Here is a 23756-nt window from a genome sequence, read left to right as displayed (position 1 = left end):
ATTGTGTGTAACTCAGGAGGTAAGGATTTTGTAAACTCGTGTCTATAACTCTCTCGAGCCTGCGGATGTCGCGAGTTATATTAACACTCGTTGACAAAATCCCCCTTACCTCCCTTGTTGCACAATATACTATTAGCGGCCCGCTACTTGGTCGCCCTGGTACATGTCAACAGTGATACCAGTGCAATAAACGAACTACCCCACAAAAACAGCTTTATTAAATTTAATAAATATGCCAAAACGTTTTGTGATAAAATTTAGTTTCATTTAATGAGAGACATTATTTGTGTAATAGAATATATAAAAAATTCTAATAAATATGTAAAATAAGGGCAGTTTTAATACCTAGAACAGTGGAAATTTTTTATGGCACCGGCCACACCTTTGTTTACAATAATTCCGGCTAATAGGCTAGTTTCCTACTAGTCAAATCAGCTTCTTTTTAAGAACTGTCAAAACGCTTTGCTAATATGGAATTACTATGAAATACTGAGGAGTGACGTCACGGTCAATTCATTTACTTTATATCTTTCTCTTTGACTTATTAAATAGAAATTATCTTGAAACATAACTACTGTCCATATTTTTCTTCTAATTATGTGGTGCTTTACTTCGTGCACTGCATAAAATATTTTTCCCCTCACTAGCTCGGAAACACGTGTTTTGTCCTTTAATACCAGCGGGTAAAAACGCATTTTATCCACTAGTGAGTAAAGTAATTTGACCTTGAATAAAGTCAAATTAACTGCTTTAAAATTGATAAAAGCAGGTGAATCTAGTAATAAAGATGATTTACCACCTGTGGAACTACTGGAAGCTGTGATAAACGCATTTTTTGCGTTGTAGTTTCCTCGCTGTAGTGAGGGGAAAAGTGTTGTGTTACACACGGGTGCAAATGTATTTTACTTCTCGTGTGTTACAAAACTCGCAAGTTCAGGATTCTATTCTCGAACCACTCGCTTCGCTCGTGGTTCAACTATAGAATCCTTTCACTTGCTCGTTTTTCAATTCCACACTCGGCGTTAAAATACAACTTTGCCCCCTTGTATAACAAATAACTATTATTTTAACTATAGGAAACTAGCCTATTCAAACTGCCAGTATAGTGTGCGCTGTTAAGAGGGTTTACTATAATTCAATGATTATGCTCATAATAAACTAACAACGAATTCTCAAATACTTTATTAGAATAATGAATGATCTTAAAAAGTAAATAACAATAAAAGGTATAGCGCAGGACACAACTGTTCTCGTACCGTGTTTGTGGCAAATACAAATATCCCGTATTATATTTTTAATTTGGTATGTACAAGTGCAAACACTTACAAGGTAGCGATGAGAAATGAATGCGTGTCCAAATGGGTACATAATTATGAAATTTAAATGAATCTTACACCTAAATTAATACAAAACGTATATGTCTAGTAGGTACGTGTATATTTACATTAGTTTGCTAGATGATGCTATGCTATGAACCAGTTTGCTAGTTATATCGATGTCTGCAGATAAAGGAGTACTTATGGTTAAAATCATTTCATTAAAATGTTAAGTTCTCTAATAAATGATTTTGTAAACATCATCTCAAACAACTTTAACTACAAGCCCACGTAGCGTTTCAACCGCATTTTTAGTTATTCATATAAATCATGGGAAATTCATGGCTTATAAAGAATAATATGCCGTATTTCTTGTGTTTTAGTTCACAAAATTAAAGCGGCTGAAATGCCTTGCAGTCTTAAATACCCACAAATACTATCTCTACCAGAAGTACACGACAGTAAAATAATCGTAATTAGAACCTGTGTTGATAAAATCCTGCCTACTACATGTCCAACAGCTTTATCTACCGACGTCTCTAAAACTAAGTCACCCGAAGTACAACGATTACCTGGCCATTCGAAAATATACTTGATTTGATAAACTTTAATGAAGATGATTATAGTGGAACTGTCCCTATTCTGTCCCTATAGAGCCCACGATATTGGTTATTTGTGCATGGTTACAGAGAGAACCCTGTTAACATAGTACAGTGGAATTCATAAGTAGGTATATAAGATCCACGTACAAACTGACTAGCAAATAAAATAGATTTTTGTATAGACAAATCTGTTTGGCTTAACCTTTATCTATTATAGAGCAGAGCAGGCTCCAAGGGGATGTTCGTTTGCAAAAATAGCGCACCTCATTCTGACTTCAGATATATATTTTATAGATCCATTACACCATATAAACACATGTTGCCAACCAGTTTTGTGGTCCCCTTTCCCGCACCCTGGCAATCAAAAATCGCATACAAAGAAAAAACAAATTTTCATCAAACCATGCCGTGTGGGGTATCGAATGAAAGTGCTTACTGAGTAGTTCACGAATATATGGCATACTATAATATTTCTTACACTTCCTCTAAGAATTTTTATGAAAGTTTACTAAAATGCTCGATTTTCGAGTTAACTTTAAACCACTATTGCTTGAGAAGTTATGAATATATTTTAATCATTATTATTTTAAATAACTAACAATAGTTTATTGTTTGCGAACCAATAGTTCGTACAGTGAAAAAGTTGCATGGAGGAGCGGGGGAGCAATCAAAAATGGCGAGTTTCTATGTTTCAATATGGTTCTTAAAATTCGGTTTCTGAGTGGAATTTGATTGCGGGACAATATAATTGACAGATTAAAGTGGGAGGAGGAAAGCAGGAGTAGAAAAAATATCTAAAACAACAGTTATACACAACGTTTGGCCACGAGAGAAATATCGAAACTCGCCATCTTTGATTGCTCCCCTCGCGGCCCATGCAATTTTTTGACTGTATTAACTATTATTTTGTATACAATGGACTACTGTTAGTTATTTAAAATAATAATGATTAAAATAGATTCATAACTTCTCAAGCAATAGTGGTTCAAAGTTAACTCGAAAATCGAGCATTTTAGTAAACTTTCAAAAAAATTCTTAGAGGAAGTGTAATAAATGTTATAGTATGCTATATATTCGTGAACTACTCAGTAAGCCCTTTTATTTGATACCCCACACGGCATGGTTTGATGAAAAAATTTTTTTTCTTTGTATGCGATTTTTGATTGCTGGGGTGCGGGGAAGGGGACCACAAAACTGGTTGGCAAGATGTGTTTATATGGTGTATAATGGATCTATAAAATATATATCTGAAGTCAGAATGAGGTGCGCTATTTTTGCAAACGAACATCCCCTTGGAGCCTGCTCTATTAGTAGTAAGGACTTGAATAGGTCGTACTACTCGTACTCAACTTTATATTAAATACGAAATCCTAGAACCAAAACCTTTGCGTAAGTAGTCATGATATGAAAATAAATCAAGAATAGCTCTAAAGCCAGTAAAGCCCCGAGATCCATTATGAAATTTTTAAGTTGGAGGCCATAATTATTATACTGGCGAGCATTCTCTCCCAAAAAAACACATACAATCAAATAAATAATATGACAATGACATCTCTCTTCGATAAATGTACATTTATATTCTAAAAAAAAAATCCGTCACAAGAAATAAGAAAATAATTTATCATGATAGGTACTAACAAATTTATATTTCTGTTTTAATAAATCACCCAGGAACAAAATAAAAACGAATTACTTTTATGTCGTTTTCGATCCGATATAAATAGAGATTATTAATGAAAACCATCAGCAAAATGGGACAAACTACCTTTTGTAACTCTTCCTAATACCAGGGGTCACTAAATGGCCGGCCGCGGTCCGTATTCGGATAGCAGTGGTCAAGCGAATAAAGTACTTGAAATCCTGATCCCAGGCCTACACGTCGATATTTTTTTCGTGTAGGTACAGTGAGATGCAAAATTGCATGGAGAAATTATGAATGAATTCGTTGATGAAGTCGCCATGCACTTTTGCAGCTCATTGTACATAGTTTAAATTATGAGATTGAGCGTACCTATATCCCTCAGGTATTTTACTTGTCCAATTTCGCGGTCCAATGTGTTTTTGCGTAATAAATATTTGTAGAGACTGAGAGGCAATGCACATTGGATCAATAAATTGTACACGTTGTGACTAACGTCGCGTACCAGGTATTATATGATAATCCTGTTCCTTAATTAGAATAGACATTATTAAAAAAAAACTTTTCTCCAATTATGATTAGAATGATCTTCGACTCTTGATTTTCGATACAGGTTTGATGAAATATAGATGTTGGTTTCTAAATTGTTTCAAAGAGCCTTTCACAATGGGTAATAATTTATCACAATTCTACCGGAAACTGAACTTTTAACGCAAGTGAACGCGACAGATATAAGTGTCTTGTTTGCCATTCAGGCAAATCTCGGCTCGCACGCCGCAAGAGACTGTACATGCTGAATTAGCACTGAAAACAACATTTGTAGTTCTTTGAGATTCCTATAAATAACTGGTGATTTCTACTGCGCTGGCTGTTCTTAAAAGTTTGACGTTACCTGCTGATAAGTCATCAAAGTCGAGCATGAGCTCTTAAAGGTTAACACACGACCGTACCGTACCAAAGTCATCCACATACTATCCTGAAAAAACTTATGTGAAAAGTTTCAAGGTCGCGGTGGGGTCGTGTGTTTGACCGCCTGAATTTGACCTAACGGTTTAGTTGTCTAGTTGTTGGGCACGGGCTGCGGCCGCCGCTCGAAGTGGAAGGTGTCGGAGAGGTAGAGCCCGAAGATGGCCACGCTGTAGAACACCGTCAGCCCGAACAGCGCCACGCTCGCGCTCGCCGTGAACATGTTCGAATACTCGCACCTGTTGGCAAACACTATTAATTAGAGCTAATATCAGCGATTGTTAATATACCTAGATGTCTAAAGAGCTCTCAAAAATGACCGCACGAATATCGTGCCACGGTAGGCAGGGCCTCAATATTGTGCCACGGAGCTATTCAGTGCGCTAATGGCGGCCATTCGGAACAGTTGTAGTACGGCGTATTTAGAATATATGTTTACCAAAATAATATGGCATACTGTTCTGTAATAACATGTGCTAGTCGTTCCAACAAATACGGAGAAAAATATGGGATTAAGATTCATGTGTAATTGGGCTAGGGTCATAATTATTTCGTTTTCTTTTGTACGAGCTACTTTTGTATGGGTATGATGTTATGCAATATTTTTAACAGCCATTGATATTTAAAAACTTTCATTTTTGTATAATTTTATTTGAAGCGTTCGCCCGGCACTGTTTTACTAAATGCCTACACTATGCCGGTAGAAATTATTAAATTCTAATTCCTATGCCACTGGCATAAGTCAATTTTTTATTCCTTTGCCAGCGGTATAGAGATATGAACGTTTTAAACACATCTGCTGTGTGGCCGATACAGGCCATTAAACTTGTTCAAACACATACATACGTGTCAGTGGCATAGGTGTTCGATTGTTTTGATCACAGACGTTGTGCCACCGGCATAGTGGTTTAAATGACCAATCATAATTCAGAAAAAGGTTGTAGAATAGAACTAGACGTGAACTGTTATTGGTCTGGTGTCAGTACGGCGTATTATGGTTTTGTTTTGAAACACTTTTCGGCTGACATTTTATTTGAAAGTAGTGTTATAGGTTATTATCATTCGGTGGCCATAAAAATACCTATTATAGCGTGAATACGTTTACGCCATAATTAATATTTTCATATGTGGGGTTAGTTTGTTATTTCATAACAACAAATTCATTCTGAAGTTATTTTTTAATATGCATAAAATTAAAATTATTATTTGCTTGGTTCTTTAACGTATTTGACATAAACCCATCCCTTTTCATGTCAAATGTTAGTCAAATATGAACCGCGAATTCTTAGCTGCCAGTACGTTTAGCAAGAAGGTTATTAGCCGAATAAAATCGCAGATTGGTAGTTACTGACATTACATGCATTTCAGGTACACATATGTGTGTACATTAGTATAAAAGAGATGACTATTATTTTGTTTACCAGCTTTGATAACAGGGTCTGTAAACGTATTGTCTTGTGTAAATGTAGGCGTAATTGTATATGTGTGCTAAACGGTGCCGAGAATTTGAACGGTAATGTTCTTAAAGGCAACTTCCATGCTTATATGAGTTCGTTGGCCAATATTTAGATTTAGGTTAGAGTAAAAAAATTGTCATTGTGATCATACTTTGATGTTATACTACTGAAACATTCGCGGTTCTTTGAGGTTCTCAGAAATGGTAGTACTTATTCACCTCATTCTCAATTTTGGTCCTGAATTTCTGCACTTCAAACCCTTTAAAACAAATTTCATAGTACAAAACTGGAAACAACGGCAACTTATGATTACGCCATACATGCAAATCTTTGTCAGTTGGCTTTCCATGTCAAAAGTCACCTTAGCCTTCGATCACCAGCTCGGTCGTACTCGTGTCCTCTGGGGGACTATAAGCACAGTCCCCTACACTCTCACCTGAAGAACCAGACCACGGTGAGCGCCACGGAGACGAGCGTCATGAGGATGTTCTCCAGGTCCCAGGCGCGCTCGGGCGGCGTGCCCTCGGTCACCAGCTCGGTAGTACCCGTCTCCTCTGTACTCAAAGTCTGGAAAAATAAATGCAAAACATCAGTCCATTGAATATTCTCTCTGTGTATGATGGTGATATCCTTAGGACCAGTGCCACCAACCCCCATTTTTATTTTTAGCGGACTAATCAACGTCACTCATCAGTCAACTATGAAAGTTTCCGTAAGGTACAGCGGGGCAAAGCTCGACTGGGGGGAATTGTAACTAGTCCATTTTTTCCATTATTACACTATGATGTTGAGTTCTAGAGGTACATGTAGCCATTGAACACGCCTACCATATACGAGTACCTATAACCGATGGACACTCTCTTTAATAATGCAAACATTGTAAAACATGGAAATAATGGACCAGTTACATTTGTCCCCCAGTCGAGACTTGCTTATGCTGTACCTTACAATAAAATTTGTCAACAATTTAACAGAGACAGATATTTCGGTGCAACTGAAATTCAAAACAGGAAGCTTGTAACGCTTAACAGCAATTTAGATATTTAAACTGCTCGGATTTGGCTGACAGTTTCCAGAAGTGGACCTACGCACGCGAGACTCTGCTGACAGTTCTAAGGAGAAGAACCACCTGTGGTAATAGACAGTAGAGACTGACCTGGGCAGGGACGACACGCTTGGGGTACACGACAGCGCGATCGTGCAGGCCGCACGCGCGCAGAGTCAGCCCGTCGTCGAGCAGGACGCGTCCGTTGAAGATCAGCCGCACGCCACCTGTAGACAGTAGACACTGACCTGGGCAGGCACGACACGCTTGGGGTGCACGAGGCAGTGCACGACAGCGCGGTCGTGCAGGCCGCACGCGTCCGTTGAAGATCAGTCGCACGCCACCTGTAGACAGTAGACACTGACCTGGGCAGGCACGACACGCTTGGGGTGCACGAGGCAGTGCACGACGGCGCGGTCGTGCAGGCCGCACGCGTCCGTTGAAGATCAGTCGCACGCCACCTGTAGACAGTAGACACTGACCTGGGCAGGCACGACACGCTTGGGGTGCACGAGGCAGTGCACGACGGCGCGGTCGTGCAGGCCGCACGCGTCCGTTGAAGATCAGTCGCACGCCACCTGTAGACAGTAGACACTGACCTGGGCAGGCACGACACGCTTGGGGTGCACGAGGCAGTGCACGACGGCGCGGTCGTGCAGGCCGCACGCGTCCGTTGAAGATCAGTCGCACGCCACCTGTAGACAGTAGACACTGACCTGGGCAGGCACGACACGCTTGGGGTGCACGAGGCAGTGCACGACGGCGCGGTCGTGCAGGCCGCACGCGTCCGTTGAAGATCAGCCGCACGCCACCTGTAGACAGTAGACACTGACCTGGGCAGGCACGACACGCTTGGGGTGCACGAGGCAGTGCACGACGGCGCGGTCGTGCAGGCCGCACGCGTCCGTTGAAGATCAGCCGCACGCCACCTGTAGACAGTAGACACTGACCTGGGCAGGCACGACACGCTTGGGGTGCACGAGGCAGTGCACGACGGCGCGGTCGTGCAGGCCGCACGCGTCCGTTGAAGATCAGCCGCACGCCACCTGTAGACAGTAGACACTGACCTGGGCAGGCACGACACGCTTGGGGTGCACGAGGCAGTGCACGACGGCGCGGTCGTGCAGGCCGCACGCGCGTAGAGTCAGCCCGTCGTCGAGCAGGACGCGCCCGTTGAAGATCAGTCGAACGCGGGACTCCGCTGACAGTTCCACGGAGAAGTGCCTCCTGTAACGGACACAAATACGCTGTTAAAAGAAAAACTTATACGCATAAAGTAATTTTAAAAATAGTTACAAAAGTAGATAGCGTACCACACTATCTCTACAAGATGCGGTAACATTGAACGCTGTCTGTGATCGAATTCGAGATCAAAAACGTAAACAAAGAAATGTCAACGTCACATTCCAGGGGTATACAATCTTGTTATCAAAATATAGGTACACACCGTTACCTACGAGGCTATCAATAATATGTTCATAAACACATATAAACAAAATATAAACTGTACCAACACGAAGAACAAAAGCACTTCACACTTTATGTACAGTGTACAGTTATATACGCACACAATACATACTCAACAGTCTCGACACGCGGAGAAAGCAGAACATTTGCAATTATTTACTATTTCATTCACAAAAGATGTGAATTAACATTTTTGTTGCTCATTGATATTGAAAGATCAACTTTTGAAACAAAAGACTCGCGCTGGTTTGGCCGTTGCGACCGCGGACCGCGGAGGTTAGTAGGCCTGTCGGTTACCACTATATTGCCCTTAAGAAATAATAAAAAAAACCCATCAGTTACTGTATTTTTTGACAATAACATCACAAGTATAATAATAATTTATAATTATGAACCAAAGGTTTAAAACTTCTTACCATTGACAATAGCATACTTTGGCTGACATTTGTTTTGTTTACGTTTTTGGTCTCGACTTTTTCGATCACAGACTTTAATCAAAACTACACAGCTTCGATATTTTGTACTTCTTATTACATCTGATCTGAGTTTTTTTTTTTTTTACATCCTTCTTTCAAGTTTTAGACCATGAATTTCGTATTTCGCAAGGTAGGGGCATGGGGTGTCATGCTCATGGCATTGTGGGACGTAAACATAGATCGAGATGTGAATATTTTCCCGAAATTTTAATATCAAATCTTCAAAATTTTATTCTATTTGCAAGCGTTAGGTACATGTCCAAATAGAATAAAGAAGGTAACAGTACGGAGGCAGAGAAGAGATATTCCAATTTAGAGTCAACACTCAACAGTGTAACAGACTATAAGAGTTATTTTTATTGTTACCAACCTTCGTTTGGTATGGTTCTATCTTTTTGAATTTCACGGTAATCTTCAGAAATAATTTTTACGATATATTATATTCATTGCCTGGAAACCCACTGACTCCTACTTATAATTCTTATAAAAAATCCAAAACGAAACGGATAACCCAAACCATCGCCACATTACAAACTGTAACAACAGTTTCAGGACTCACTTACGGATGTTTTAATAATAATTTAAATATCTTTAGCGAGTACGTTAATTAAATATCCTATTAAAACTAGTAATGGTTAATATCCAACACGTGGTACGTTTTGCCACGAAACGTTAAGTGACACGTGACTTAAAAAAAATGAAAATATACACGTTGATTGAATTGAAATGCTCTTAAACAAGGTAGCCACATTATACATAAGATTCGTGTAAACATGATTTGCCAATGTTTTATGGAAACATTTAGGGCCGGTTGCACCACGCCGTCTGTCACCGTTAAAGCATTCGTTAAATTTTATTGTATGGGAAGTTCCATAGACCTCTGCTGCGTGACGATGATGTGTCTGTGTGGTTGATGCAACTGGCCCTCAGAATTGGAACCGTTATTAGTGGTTTTCCATAGTTCAGTTAAGATAACGCGCAATGCGTAGGTGAACAACGATCATGTGATGAGACATGAGACTATAATATACTGTATAGTCGTTGACTACCACACCTAGACTACTTTCAGGGGTTAACTAAATCTTCCTTGCCACTAGTGTCTACGAAACCAAAAACCGGCCAAGAGCGTGTCGGACCACGCTCAGTGTAGGGTTCCGTAGTTTTCTGTATTTTTCTCAAAAACTATTGAACCTATCAAGTTCAAAACAATTTTCCTAGAAAGTCTTTATAAAGTTCTACTATTGTGATTTTTTTTATATTTTTGAAACATATGGTTCAAAAGTTAGAGGGGGGGGGACACACTTTTTTTTCCTTTAGGAGCGATTATTTCCGAAAATGTTAATATTATCAAAAAACGATTTTAGTAAACCCTTATTCATTTTTCAATACCTAACCAACAATGGGTTCCCTCTATTTGGCATAACTTTAATTGTCCGAAACGATTTTCGCATAACAGACTTCGCATAATCGATTTTCGCCGAATGTTAATTTGGCAGAAAACTTATTTGTCATAATCGAAAATAATACGAATAACACATTGTCCGAAAATAAGTTCGCATAATTCTGTTTACGCCGATTGTTTTTATGAATAAAATTAATTCGCATAATTGTATTTGGCATATTTCTTAAAATCAGAATATCCACCCATACTAAAGGCTGTTAAGAGAGTCGGTTTGGTTAGGTTAGAACTGCGACCTCAACAAATAAAACATTTTGTCAAGAATTTCGGTTAGGTTAGGTTAGAACTGCAACATTAATATAGTAGTATTACCTATGATAAAAATTCTGCGTAGTAAATTTCCACTAAACCATGTTATGCAGAAATAATTTATGCATAAAAACCATTCGGCGAATAACCTATATGCATGAAATATATTCGGATAAACAAAAATATGCCTAGACAAATTATGCGTAACTATACTATGCCATAACAGATTATGCGAAAGGTGAATTATGCCAATATAGATTATGCCAAAAAGAATTCTCGATTGTAAAATTATGCCAAAACAAGGGGAACCATCCAACAATATATCACATGTTGTGGTTGGAATAAAAAAAATATCAGTCCCCACTTTACATGTAGGGGGGGTACCCTAATAAAACATTTTTTCAATTTTTTATTTTTGCACTTTGTCGGCGTGATTGATATACATATTTGTACCAAATTTCAGCTTTCTAGTGCTAACGGTTACTGAGTTTATCCGCGGACGGACGGACGGACAGACAGACATGGCGAAACTATAAGGGTTCCTGGTTGACTACGGAACCCTAAAAACGACACTACGCATTGGCGTTCTTTTAAACACTACTCTCACACAATCTATCCCATTTTATACTGACATTACCTATATGATTTACCCTTGAAGTAGTGTCAATAAGTTGAATTTACTTGAGTTTGAATTGTACACGCGTCTGCTAACGCGAGTTGATAAAAGCGCAGCCAGCAAGGTTGATAAAGACAAGCTCTAGACAGAGAAACATACAAATTGGGAGCAAAGGCAACCAGACAAAACGTGCTCTTAAAAGGCTAAATCATAAGTAAGTATGGGTGTCGCCATAAAATGAAATGACAATTAGTTAGGGACTGGTCCACCAAGAGCGAGTAGTTCGCTCGCTTTTGGTAGGATCAGTGCCTTAGGATGTGGCGTCGTTGTACGATCTAGTACACAAGTGGTCTATGCCTGCGGTCGACAGGTCATCAAGCACAACACACGTGACGCAGCGTTGTCTAACCACCGACAATATTATTATTACATTGACATGGGTAATTCCACGGGGGATAAGAGTATGTCATTCTTATTGTTTTGTTTAGTTTGTTTATGAGTTGACCTCTGGCCCCTACTAAGAGGTTAATAACTCTAACGATAAACAACTTAATTATCTAATTTTATTAATGATTCATATCGACATAAAGAAAAAATATTCCGTTGTTTTTTTTTCAATGAATGTATCTAAAAAGTCTAGTTACCTATAATTAGACACAATTATTGAAAACTCATAATTCTAAGTGTTCATTCGTAAGCTCCTGTTACATCTTTGATAGTTACAAGAAGTTTTTGGTAACTTCATTTTTTTTTTGGAAACATTATTCATTTGGTCCAAAGAAATTCTAACCCATAAGTCTCTTCCTGGCGCCACATCGGCGTCGGCGCCCGTTGTACCGGCGTCGGCGTCCAACTGTATTCAAAGCTTGTTCCGGAGAACTTCAAAGTCGCAACCAATCAAATGCTCCAGTTAATAGTAAAACTTACCGTTTTAAATCCTTAAGTAACTCGTCCAGGCTTCCCTCCACCTACTTCAGCGTAACGTTGAGGTATTTTAGTTTGATAAGTATCTTCCTGACGGCCACATCGGCGCGGCGGCGGTGACGACATCGTTGGCCGACTGAATTCCAATCATGCCCCAGAGAACTTCAAACCAACGACCAATCAAAAGGTCAACTTTGGAATTAAACTCACCATTTAAAATCCTTAAGTAACTCGTCAAGGCTTCCTTCCACTTCCTTCAGCGTATCATTGAGGTATTTGAGTTTGATAAGTATCTTCCTGGCGGCCGCGTCGGCGTCGGCGTCGGCGGTATCGGCGGCGTCCGGCGTAGCGGCGTCGGCGGCCGCGCCGGCGGGCTCAGCGTCTTTACCGTTCGAGCCGTCTTTGGCTGGGACCCTGGATGAGTTGGCTGCTGGAAAGAGAAGAATTCATTGTAATCCGAGTTGAGTACAGTACATTCATGAGAGCTGTCATGGATGGAATGAACAAAACTTTCATTGTATGCACAGAACTTTATGAGTAACACCTGTAGTCTATCGATATACATTCGTTACTGTCAGGAACTAACATTTTATTGGTCATTCACTCATCCGTTCCATTAGATAGTGGCAGCCCTTGTGAATCGACCTGGGTGCGTCTAAAAAATATTAGAATTTTTGGTAGCCGGTACTTCAGAAAGTTTCCAAGTTCTGTATCACGAAATATGACGAAAGCTAAAGTAGGACCACGGTAAGTTTTCATGCCAAGTGCTATGCTATAGAGCTTATAGAGTTCGCAACTAAATACGCATTCATTCTTACTGCCAAGTTTGTTGAAAATTAAAGTGGTTAAATTTAATTTGGAATTTTGACAGTTCCATACAAAAATTACACCAGCTTCTATGAATTAGTTAAACAGTTTTGTAGGCACAAAACGGATTAACTACTATCAGTTAATTAGTTTTATAGGCGCAAACCTGATTAACTGATTGACATGAGTTTTGTCGCTACAGCAAATGCTCGTAGGATATAAATATTTAGCCTGTCAGATAAAAAAAATATAATTTACTATCTCCAAGATGGAGTTAATGAGATAACTTAGTTTCGTTGAAAAACAAAACACATTCATGCTCAGGAATGCCGTATCTACGAGTATATAACATTAATTAATAAAAATTATCTAATTTATCGAATAAATCGATAAAATAACACATGAGTCAAATATTACGTGACGTGAGTAGATAAGAGATATTACAATATTTTATATGTCCAACTCGATTTGAAACACAAAACATAATGCAATAGGAGTTACGGCATAGGGAATGATATTCCGCTTTTTGTGGTAGGGCACAGCACAGCAGATATCATTTACCTCGAATCTAGAGCAGAGCCCAACTGGGGAAGTACCTCCGCCTTACAGAAGACCGCAGCCAAATAGCACTAGGCCCTACTCATAGTGTTGTGTTCCTGCCGGTGAGTAAGGCTGCCAGAGCTCAACGAGGGTGCGGTGTGCTTTGAGTCATCGGCAACCCGAACCCTCCTTAGAATTTGTACACTCCTTTTCGCTGTGTACTTAACACAGCAAAAGGGAGTGTACAAGTTTCTAATGGGTTGGCAACGCGCATGTGACACTCCTTGAGTTGCGGGCGTCCATAGGTTACGGTGACCACTTTCCATCAGGCGGACCGTACCTATGCTTGTTTGCCACCGACGTAGTATAAAATGAATCTAGAGCAGAGCCCAACTGGGGAAGTACCTCCGCCTTACAGAAGACCGCAGCCAAATAGCACTAGACCCTACTCATAGTGTTGTGTTCCTGCCGGTGAGTAAGGCTGCCAGAGCTCAACGAGGGCGCGGTGTGCTGGCGACGGGAGGACTCACGGAACTTATTTGTTCCGTCGATTGTCCTTTGAGTCGTCGGCAACCCCAACCCTCCTTGGAACTTGTACACTCCTTTTTGCTGTGTAGGTACTTATAATTAATACAGCAAAAGGGAGTGTAGGTACAAGTTTCTAAAGGGTTGGCAAACGCGCATGTGACACTCTTTGAGTTGCAGGCGTCCATAGGTTACGGTGACCGCTTTCCATCAGGCGGACCGTATGCTTGTTTGCCACCGGCGTAGTATTAAAAAAAACTTCCATAATAATTCACAGTATGGAACATGTCCTATTTTTAATGATTATTAATTTGAAAAAGTAACGAAATAAATGCAATTTTTTTTTGGTTCAAGAGTGAACATAAATTTAATTGTAATTTCTGCTGCAATGGTCAATTGACATGGTTGCATGACATGCAAGTAACTTTAGTAGTATGACTTGCATGTCACTTCAAATCACTTGATTTGGAACACAAAACAGTATCAACGCCGCCGCCCAGTAAGTAAATAGCCTACTGCATCTAATTGAGTTTTTATCATGAGCGTGGTTAATTAACCAGACTGCTGTAACTGCGCTAACGATCGATAACTGTTTGACTCTCATCAAATGTTTAATTAAGATTGTAATCAAAGTGCAAACTGGAATAAGACCAACATTGCGGGAACCCAAACATTACGTAATTTTGTCATGAATTAAATGGAATAAAGTAGTGTGTTAATAGCTAGCGTGCTAGAAACTAACCTGTGGAATTAACTAAGGTATTACCTTCAAACGTTCAAGAAAAGGAGCGTACACCCGTCTTAAGGGTCCGCAACGCACCTCCAATGACTGGAGCAACACCAGTCTTCAAAAAAACTTGCTAGCTTGACTCGTTGGCAATGGTTCTCGTGGCGGGATGAGTGTGGCGTCAGCAGCGGTGTGTGGCACCTCACCTGGCGGGAACAGGTCGCGCGCGGTGACGTCAGCCTCAATGGCGCTGACGATGCTATCCATCTCCTGCATCCGCGCGTGTCCGCTCCTCTTCCACCTCGTGGCGGGATGAGTATGGCGTCAGCAGCGGTGTGTGGCACCTCACCTGGCGGGAACAGGTCGCGCGCGGTGACGTCAGCCTCAATGGCGCTGACGATGCTATCCATCTCCTGCATCCGCGCGTGTCCGCTCCTCTTCCACCTCGTGGCGGGATGAGTGTGGCGTCAGCAGCGGTGTGTGGAGCCTCACCTGGCGGGAACAGGTCGCGCGCGGTGACGTCAGCCTCAATGGCGCTGACGATGCTATCCATCTCCTGCATCCGCGCGTGTCCGCTCCTCTTCCACCTCGTGGCGGGATGAGTGTGGCGTCAGCAGCGGTGTGTGGAGCCTCACCTGGCGGGAACAGGTCGCGCGCGGTGACGTCAGCCTCAATGGCGCTGACGATGCTATCCATCTCCTGCATCCGCGCGTGTCCGCTCCTCTTCCACCTCGTGGCGGGATGAGTGTGGCGTCAGCAGCGGTGTGTGGAGCCTCACCTGGCGGGAACAGGTCGCGCGCGGTGACGTCAGCCTCAATGGCGCTGACGATGCTATCCATCTCCTGCATCCGCGCGTGTCCGCTCCTCTTCCACCTCGTGGCGGGATGAGTGTGGCGTCAGCAGCGGTGTGTGGAGCCTCACCTGGCGGGAACAGGTCGCGCGCGGTGACGTCAGCCTCCATGGCGCTGACGATGCTATCCATCTCCTGCATCCGCGCGTGTCCGCTCCTCTTCCATCTCGTGGCGGGATGAGTGTGGCGTCAGCAGCGGTGTGTGGAGCCTCACCTGGCGGGAACAGGTCGCGCGCGGTGACGTCAGCCTCAATGGCGCTGACGATGCTATCCATCTCCTGCATCCGCGCGTGTCCGCTCCTCTTCCATCTCGTGGCGGGATGAGTGTGGCGTCAGCAGCGGTGTGTGGAGCCTCACCTGGCGGGAACAGGTCGCGCGCGGTGACGTCAGCCTCCATGGCGCTGACGATGCTGTCCATCTCCTGCATCTGCGCGGCGCCCGCGCGCGTTCGCTCCTCTTCTACTTCGTCGCCGGAAGAGTCTGGCGTTAGCAACGGTGTGTGGGGAGCTAAAAATGTTGACAAAGAATTACTTATAAGCTTCTTCTTACATTAAGCTCGTAGAAGATGTTCCAATTGTTTGAAGCTTCGGGTTTGACTGAAAATTGTAGAAGGTGGAAGATCATAATAGGCCCAAGAATTTTCGGAGCACCGCCAACATGTCAAGTTGTCATTTTAGTCCTAAGGCACCACAGAAGTAAGTGCAGAGGGCCTTAGCCATGCCGTCCTATCATCAGCAACCTTCTGGCTTCGTTCCATTTCATCCCGTCTTAGCTTACTCTCGACAGACTGTAACTAGAGTGTACAGTAGACTGACAGTTTCCTGATGGTAGTGTTATACATTTCCCCTCTCCGAATGCTTACATATGTTAGAACCTCATGATTTCTAAGCTAAGCCAATGGATGTAATATTGTAATAGGATTATTACATAATCTATAACAAATAATAAAAAGAAGAACGTACAGTCAATCCTCCTGTAGAAGTGCAGGCGATTGTTGTCCATCATGGCCATGTCGGCGTCCACGATGCTGTCCATCTCCTGCAGCGGGATCACTCTGGAGCTGTCCCGAGGCGCCTCCTCTGTGCTTGCTAACAACACAATCAGGATTTATTACCCAATTGGACATACTTTTGCAAACAGGAACCAACTAGGGATGTACCGACTATTGATTTGGCCGACTAACGACTAGTCGGCGCTAGGGTGGCCGATTAGTCGACTAGTCGGCCAAAATAGTTTTTTCAACTAAGTTCACATTTTGAATGTCGTTTTTGGTCCTTTGTTTGCGCTTTTCATAATTTTTTTACAGGTTCAAATGTCTATGAGAATATTTAGATAAATTTTCCATTTTTAACAACCGGTTTGGCATAGTAGATAGTGAATTAGTAATCCAGCCTATGAAATTGTTAATCCTAAGTAGGACATTTATTTTTGTGATATCTGATATTTGTTGTTTTGACTAAGAAAGGCATAACAAATAGGTACATAATACAACCATATCAGCTGTTGATTTATTTTTGCACTGTTTTTAGTGTTTTTCTATCATTTATGAAGTGCCGACTAATCGGCCTTTTTTGCCGACTAGTCGCCGACTACAAAAGTGGCCGGATAGTCGGCTTTCCCGACTAGTCGGCGACTAGTCGGTACATCCCTAGAACCAACCCATCTATTGTTCAAACATGAAGTGAAGATTCAATGAACTACCATGGCGTCCATAGGTTACGGTGACCGCTTTACATCAGGCGGGCCGTATACTTGTTTGCCACCGACGTAGTATAAAAAAAAAAAACTACAATGAAGATTTCATCTGGGTTGGTTCTCGTTTGCAAAAGCATATCCAATTGTTTACTTAAAGGTTTAATGATTGTTAGTAAAGTTAGCAAGTAAGTAAAACAAGGGTTAGCAGAGATTAACTAGGACGTTACCTGTACGCAGATTAACAAAGTAATTTTCTATATTTTAATTGTAAAACAATCGTTATTTAAATATGTAAGAGTATGAAAAACAATGCACTATCAAGTCTGACAGCTGAATTCCGCGTATGAAGCAATACTATTCACAACTCGTCCGGACTTCCGGTTAGCTATTTAAGTAGCTATAGCTACTATGGTATGTGTAGTATACAATAAACCTATACCGTACCTTCTTTTTTCGAAACTGAATCTCATTAGTAGTAACCAAAGACATATATAACTCCGTATAGACAGATAAAGTTTAAGAAAAAAACGTACCTATACCTACAGTACCATACAGAAAAAGGTATGGTGGCCTAGATGGCATTACACCTTTGGGGTACGCTCAGCTAGATGGCGCTAATATTAATATTTGACATATTAACACATATCAAGCTAAGAATATGGGCCAAATTGTCAAATCTGAGGTTCAAAAGTTCTAAGCCTGTGTCAAGAGATGGCAGTCTATGCACTGTGACTGTCACTGTGACACATTTTACTTCGACAGTAACTCTCTCTAGTCTCTCTCTCTATAATACTCGATCCTCTTTGGTAGTAACTCGGCGGTAATTTTAGGTATTGCAAAATCTGGCGAAGTCTGTGGAAGAAACAGTGTTTTAGAGTGAAATCAATGGAAGCTTACCATTGGTTTCAGAGGTAGATGCTGGCGTAGAAACCGTGGCGACAGTACTTGCTACGATTGTTGCGGGCCCTGAAAATTAAACGACTGTGATAATACTATCAAAACACGCGAGAAAAACTCGATAAGAAGTACTGATAAGGCATAACTCATATGATGCACTGTGCAAAATAAGTCAACAAAAGAGGTATGTATAATTATGCATATAATCGCCTAGCATCCATAGTACAAGTTTTGCTTAGATTGGGGCCACGTGGGTCTGTGTAGTGTGTCTTCCAATATATATTTATTTATTTATTGTTCGAATTATACCTTGATTTCTTATCATTCTATGATTAGGTGTTAGGTGTGGACGATGACGCCATACTATTTCAATTTATGAATACTATGACTTATTGCTAAAATATTATAGAAATTACCAATGATATTGATCATTATTTTCTTTCAGAATGCTGTTATAGAGTTATTTAACTAAAATAGATTTTACAATTTTAGTTCAGACTGTGACTAAACTGGGTCCCCGGGAGGGCGTTGGTCTACCACAAGGCCAAAATTCGCGCCACTTTACCACCAGCATGAGAACGAATTGTGTACTTTTACTGGACAGGGTGTGCGCGCGACCGCATGACTAGCACGGTCCAGTAGCGGTCCGGCCAGGCGTTTGGTCGACCATCAGGCCAGCATGCCGTGGCCACATTACCACCAGCATGGGAACGAGTTGTGTACTTACTGGGGCTAGGCCTAATGCTGACTGTGACAGGGTGTGCGCGCGACCGCATGACCAGCACGGTCCGGTAGCGGTCCGGCCGGGCGTTGGTCGACCACCAGGCCAGCATGCCGACCCCCACGACCGCCAGCGCGGCCACGAATTGGACCACTTCATCTCCCACGCCTTCTATCAATGTCATCCTTGGGGATCTGTAAATACAAAGCACCATTTGTATTTGTACTACAAGATTTTTTTTTAATGGGTAAAGGGAACCCTTTATTATTTACCAAAGAAAGCAACAGGGCTGTGATGATAAATATACTAATAAGATTTTCTTTAAGCCTCTTATTTTCTTTAAGGGTTGATCAAATAATTAATTACATTTTACAAATTGGTACATAAAATTGACATACTATTGCCTTTCTAAGGCATAGGGAATATATTTCCCACCTAATTTTGAACTCTATACCACAGTGATAGGATTCAATTTTGCATAATGCCTGACCTGCTTATGCCTTATAAAGTTTTACTATACTTTCTTCTTAAATACTTATAAAAAAATTTCGAAACTGACAAGCGTGTATGAGAAACGTTATGAAAGTGTGTGAAGCGAAAGTGGTTTGTCAGAATTGTTTTAAATGGAAATCCGTGATCTCTGCCTACCCCTCTGGGAAACAGGCGTGATTGTATGTATGTATGTAAATAAATATGTTTTAATAATACTGTTTAGTTTACTTATTTAGTTTGCCTCCTTGGCATAGGCCTCCTCCACCTCTCTCCATAACTTTCTAGTTTGTGCTTTTCCAATCCACTCTTCTCCCGCATGCTTCTTGATGTCATCAGACCACCTCATTTTTGGTTTACATTCTCTCCTACCCTACTTTGATCTGCAGGAAACCATTCCACTACCTCTCTGTCCCACTTTATTTTTCTTCTCTTGCCATGTGTCCAACCCATTTCCATTTTAGCGTTTTTACAGCGACAGATATATCCTTAATTTTTGTTTTCTTTCTAATTCCTCCTTTTAAAAATATTTTGCAAACATAAAATGCAAAATTCAGAATTTTTGGAAGTGTCACCAAACTCATCTAAGGTGAAAAATAGCATAGACTGCTTCCATGCCCTACTAAATGTTATTTAATTGAGCCCCAATTCTTTTCAAATTATGAAACATAAAGAGTCTTATGCAATTTAATAACACATTAAAAAAAATCTAGATTTTACATTACTTTTATAATTTGCTGTAGTAAGTAAGTATTTATTTATGTATAAATACACAAATTCTACTGTGTCAGGACTACTCAGGAGGCTTCAGGCTACAGGAGGCTTTGGTGGTCAGGACTAGTAGTTCAGGCAGCAAATACGAAACTTGTTTGTAATTCCAAGATCCATACTAATTATAAATGGGAAAGTGTGTGTGTCTGTTTGTTTGTCCGACCTTCACGGCAAAACGGAGCGACGAATTGTCGTGATTTTTTAAGTGGAGATAGTTGAACGAATGGATAGTGACATAGGCTACTTTGTCTTAATTGTCTCTTTCTAACGCGAGCGAGGCGCAGGCAAAAGCTAGTATTATATAAAAATAGATTTGACTTCAGGGCTCAGGACATTGTATCTCTTTATGCCAAATACATAAGTCAATATGACAGATCAATATATACGAACAATAATTATTCAGGCATATAAAGTGTAGATGAATTGTCTTAGTTAATTTTTATATTATTTATTAATGTGTCAAAACTAAAACAATGTTAAATATGAAACTGTACGTTAACCTGTAAACTATGTGGTCTGAGATCATTAGACAGCCTAATGCAAAGTTTGGCAACTAGCCCCATACATTTCAAGTTACAAGCAAAATACACAACTGCAGGTTAGTGATTGAAACCCAAGGCTAGTAGGCTAAGTAACAATCTTGAGATCTATCTATGGACATAAAGTCTGTCTATACCTAGATAAACTTTCCTAGTCCGTAGATAGATAGTCAAGGTCATTCAAGTGGTTATCAGACTGCCGTTTCCCATAGTTATTACCACAAAACTATATACGGCGATGCCGTTAACTGCGAACATATGCTCCAGAATACATCTAGATGAGATAACATCAATAATAACGCGACATCTTGACACAGCTGAGAGATCTCAAATCACCATTGCTTACCTGTATTTGCTGTGTATAGCTTAAGAACCGAATGGATATGGAATACACTACGAGAAATGCAACGCCCATGCACCGAGCACGATCACTTGTATCATATTAACAAAAAACTAGAATGAGATAATGCTAAATAAGTAATTTGCAATTGAGATACGACGGAAATAATATAAATAACAATGCCCAAGAGTGACAGATTCTAGGGAGATTGACAGATCCGTTGACATTTTTGTAAAAGAATTACTAGACACAAAATATATATCTACAATTAACAGGTAACACTGGTGTTAAGAATTCATAACAGACTATCGCCCTGCATTAATTACCACACCACGCCAATCTGACTGCTCTGTACTGTCATTTTTTCTCGCTCCCACTAATACGTGACCTTGTAGCGGAGTGTTCGTCCATATAAATAAAAGCATAAAGGGCCTTAATAGTTCTAACACAAGACTGTACGAGGACCATACCCACCATCCAATCTAGTCTCAAACTGCAATGGTTTTTTCAGAACAGCTGGTGTTTTTTTCACGCACTAGTGCGAGAAGTGGTTCATTATATGTCAGGTCGAAACTTCGGAGGGCCATCTGTACTGAAAAACGTCGTACGATACACGTGCAAAAAGGAAATTCGTAACTCGTGTCGATTTAAAACACTCCCTTCGGTCGTGTTTTAATTTATCGCCACCCGTTTCGAACTTCCTTTTTTACGCACTTGTATCGTAATGTACTATTTCAGTACAGATGGTCGTTTTTTTACGCACTAGTTCGAGAAGTGGTTCATTATATGCCAGGTCGAAACTTCGGAGGCTCATCTGTACTGAAAAACGTCGTACGATACACGTGCGAAAAGGAAATTCGTAACTCGTGTCGATTTAAAACACTCCCTTCGGTCGTAAATTAAAACACGACCGAAGGGAGTGTTTTACACTCCCTTCGGTCGTGTCGTGTTTTAATTTATCGCCACTCGTTTCGAACTTCCTTTTTTACGCACTTGTATCGTAATGTACTATTTCCGCACTAGTTAATATGTAATCAGTACTTTATTGCTTTCATATATGTATATACATTTCAGTACCTATAGCACAGCTATGAACATGAACCCTGGCAAAGTTGTACATTTCTTGTGAGGTCGAAACTTCAAACGGCCATAATATGTACTAAAAAACGTCGTCCGATACACGTGCGTAGAGCGAATGCGACCGATTCTTGTTTCTTTTCTTTTTCCGCACTTGTATCGTAATTTCCATTGATCCATTCCACCTTCTTGTACACTATCATTGATGCAAAATGTTAGACATAAAAAACATTTTTAACAACTTTGGCCGGTGGAGTAGGTACTTTACTTACCATCTTTAAAAAATGTCCTACTTTGTCGCACATGCATTATAATGTACTATCGATACTATGGTCGCAATTCAGTGGTACATGTTATAGTACAAGTGGTACTTAAACTACTTAGATTATGTTTCTTTTTAACCCCCGACGCAAAAACGACGGGGTGTTATAAGTTTGACGTGTCTGGCTGTTTGTATGTCTGTCTGTGTGTGTGTCTGTCTGTTGCATCGTAGCTCTCGAACGGATGAACTGATTTAGATTTAGTTTTTTGTCTGAAAGCTGAGTTAGTCGGGAGTGTTCTTACGCCGTGGCTTGCGTGGGCGACGGTCGCGCGATGGTCGCGCGACGGCGATGCGACGCATACGAAATCAAAACTTATCGATATGGAAGTAGACGATGCGATGAGACGCGACGGCGACGGTCGCGCGACGGTCGCGCGACCGTCGCCCACGCAAGACACGGCGTTAGCCATGTTTCATGAAAATCGGTCTACTATGACGCGGTCGAGGGTTTTTCCAAAATTTTAATTTTGTGGTTAGGACGCCGTGGCTTGCGTGGGCGACGGTCGCGCGACGGCGATGCGACGCATACGAAATTAAACCTTATCGATATGGAAGTAGACGATGCGATGAGACGAGACGGCGACGGTCGCGCGACCGTCGCCCACGCAAGACACGGCATACTCGTAATCGCAACACAAGCCTTCTTGAGCTTACCATGGGCCTCAGTCAATCTAGAATGTCCTATAATCAGTAGCGGCTCGCCCTAAAGTGCGCTTGTGCGGTGCACTCCCAGAAATAATCACAAGTAAATTATAGTAATACATCAGTTATGATACCTCTAATTAATGTACTACTATTTTAAAAAAGTATCGCAAAAAAGTTAAGCCCAATTAAACAATTACTTATATTTCTTAAAAGTTCATTAAACTGACTATTACTCCGCCAACTCCCTTCCTACAATTTCATACGCACCGCGCTCAACGGAGCGCTTTCAATTGCGCTCCTATGGAAAAAGATTCAATGCATTCATCAATAGAAAATTCAGTAAGAGCGAAAGAGAAGCTTAGACACAGCTCCACGCGTGAGACAGACGATTATCTATGAAATATTAGGTAAATCGGGAGCGCCGCACTGACCACAGAACTATATCAAAATAGAAGGCAAAAGTATCATTTTTAGTACTTCGCGTGGCAAAAAGAAGACAACGACCTCTTTCCTCGCCGCAAACGACAGTCTTTTGTTCATTGCGGCTTTAATTTGACAACCTCGACTTGGCGTGCGTTCAAAGCGAGCGATATCT

The 23756-nt window shown here is 41.0% G+C and overlaps 1 protein-coding gene across 2 annotated transcripts; it reads right to left on the bottom strand.

The window, feature by feature from the left end:
• Window positions 1-3061: 3061 nt before the first annotated feature.
• On the bottom strand, window positions 3062-21337 carry LOC125238231 (transmembrane and ubiquitin-like domain-containing protein 1). Of its 2 annotated transcripts, none has more exons than XM_048145512.1 (9): window positions 21124-21337; window positions 18985-19172; window positions 18258-18326; window positions 16628-16753; window positions 16023-16172; window positions 12427-12643; window positions 8093-8252; window positions 6417-6547; window positions 3062-4762 (listed from the first exon to the last, which is right to left on the bottom strand). In XM_048145512.1, exons 2-9 carry the CDS (start codon window positions 19160-19162, stop codon window positions 4618-4620), a joined length of 1176 nt encoding a protein of 391 aa, XP_048001469.1. In that variant the 5' UTR covers window positions 19163-19172; window positions 21124-21337; the 3' UTR covers window positions 3062-4617. The 2 variants fall into 2 exon arrangements, with proteins under 2 accessions (XP_048001469.1, XP_048001462.1); XM_048145505.1 differs by having other exon boundaries at window positions 3063-4762; window positions 12427-12646; window positions 21124-21336.
• Between the last annotated feature and the right edge of the window lie 2419 nt (window positions 21338-23756).

This window comes from Leguminivora glycinivorella, chromosome 2, assembly GCF_023078275.1.
Source record: "Leguminivora glycinivorella isolate SPB_JAAS2020 chromosome 2, LegGlyc_1.1, whole genome shotgun sequence".
NCBI classification, from domain to species: domain Eukaryota; kingdom Metazoa; phylum Arthropoda; class Insecta; order Lepidoptera; family Tortricidae; genus Leguminivora; species Leguminivora glycinivorella.
This window is presented reverse-complemented; position numbering and strand designations above follow the sequence as displayed.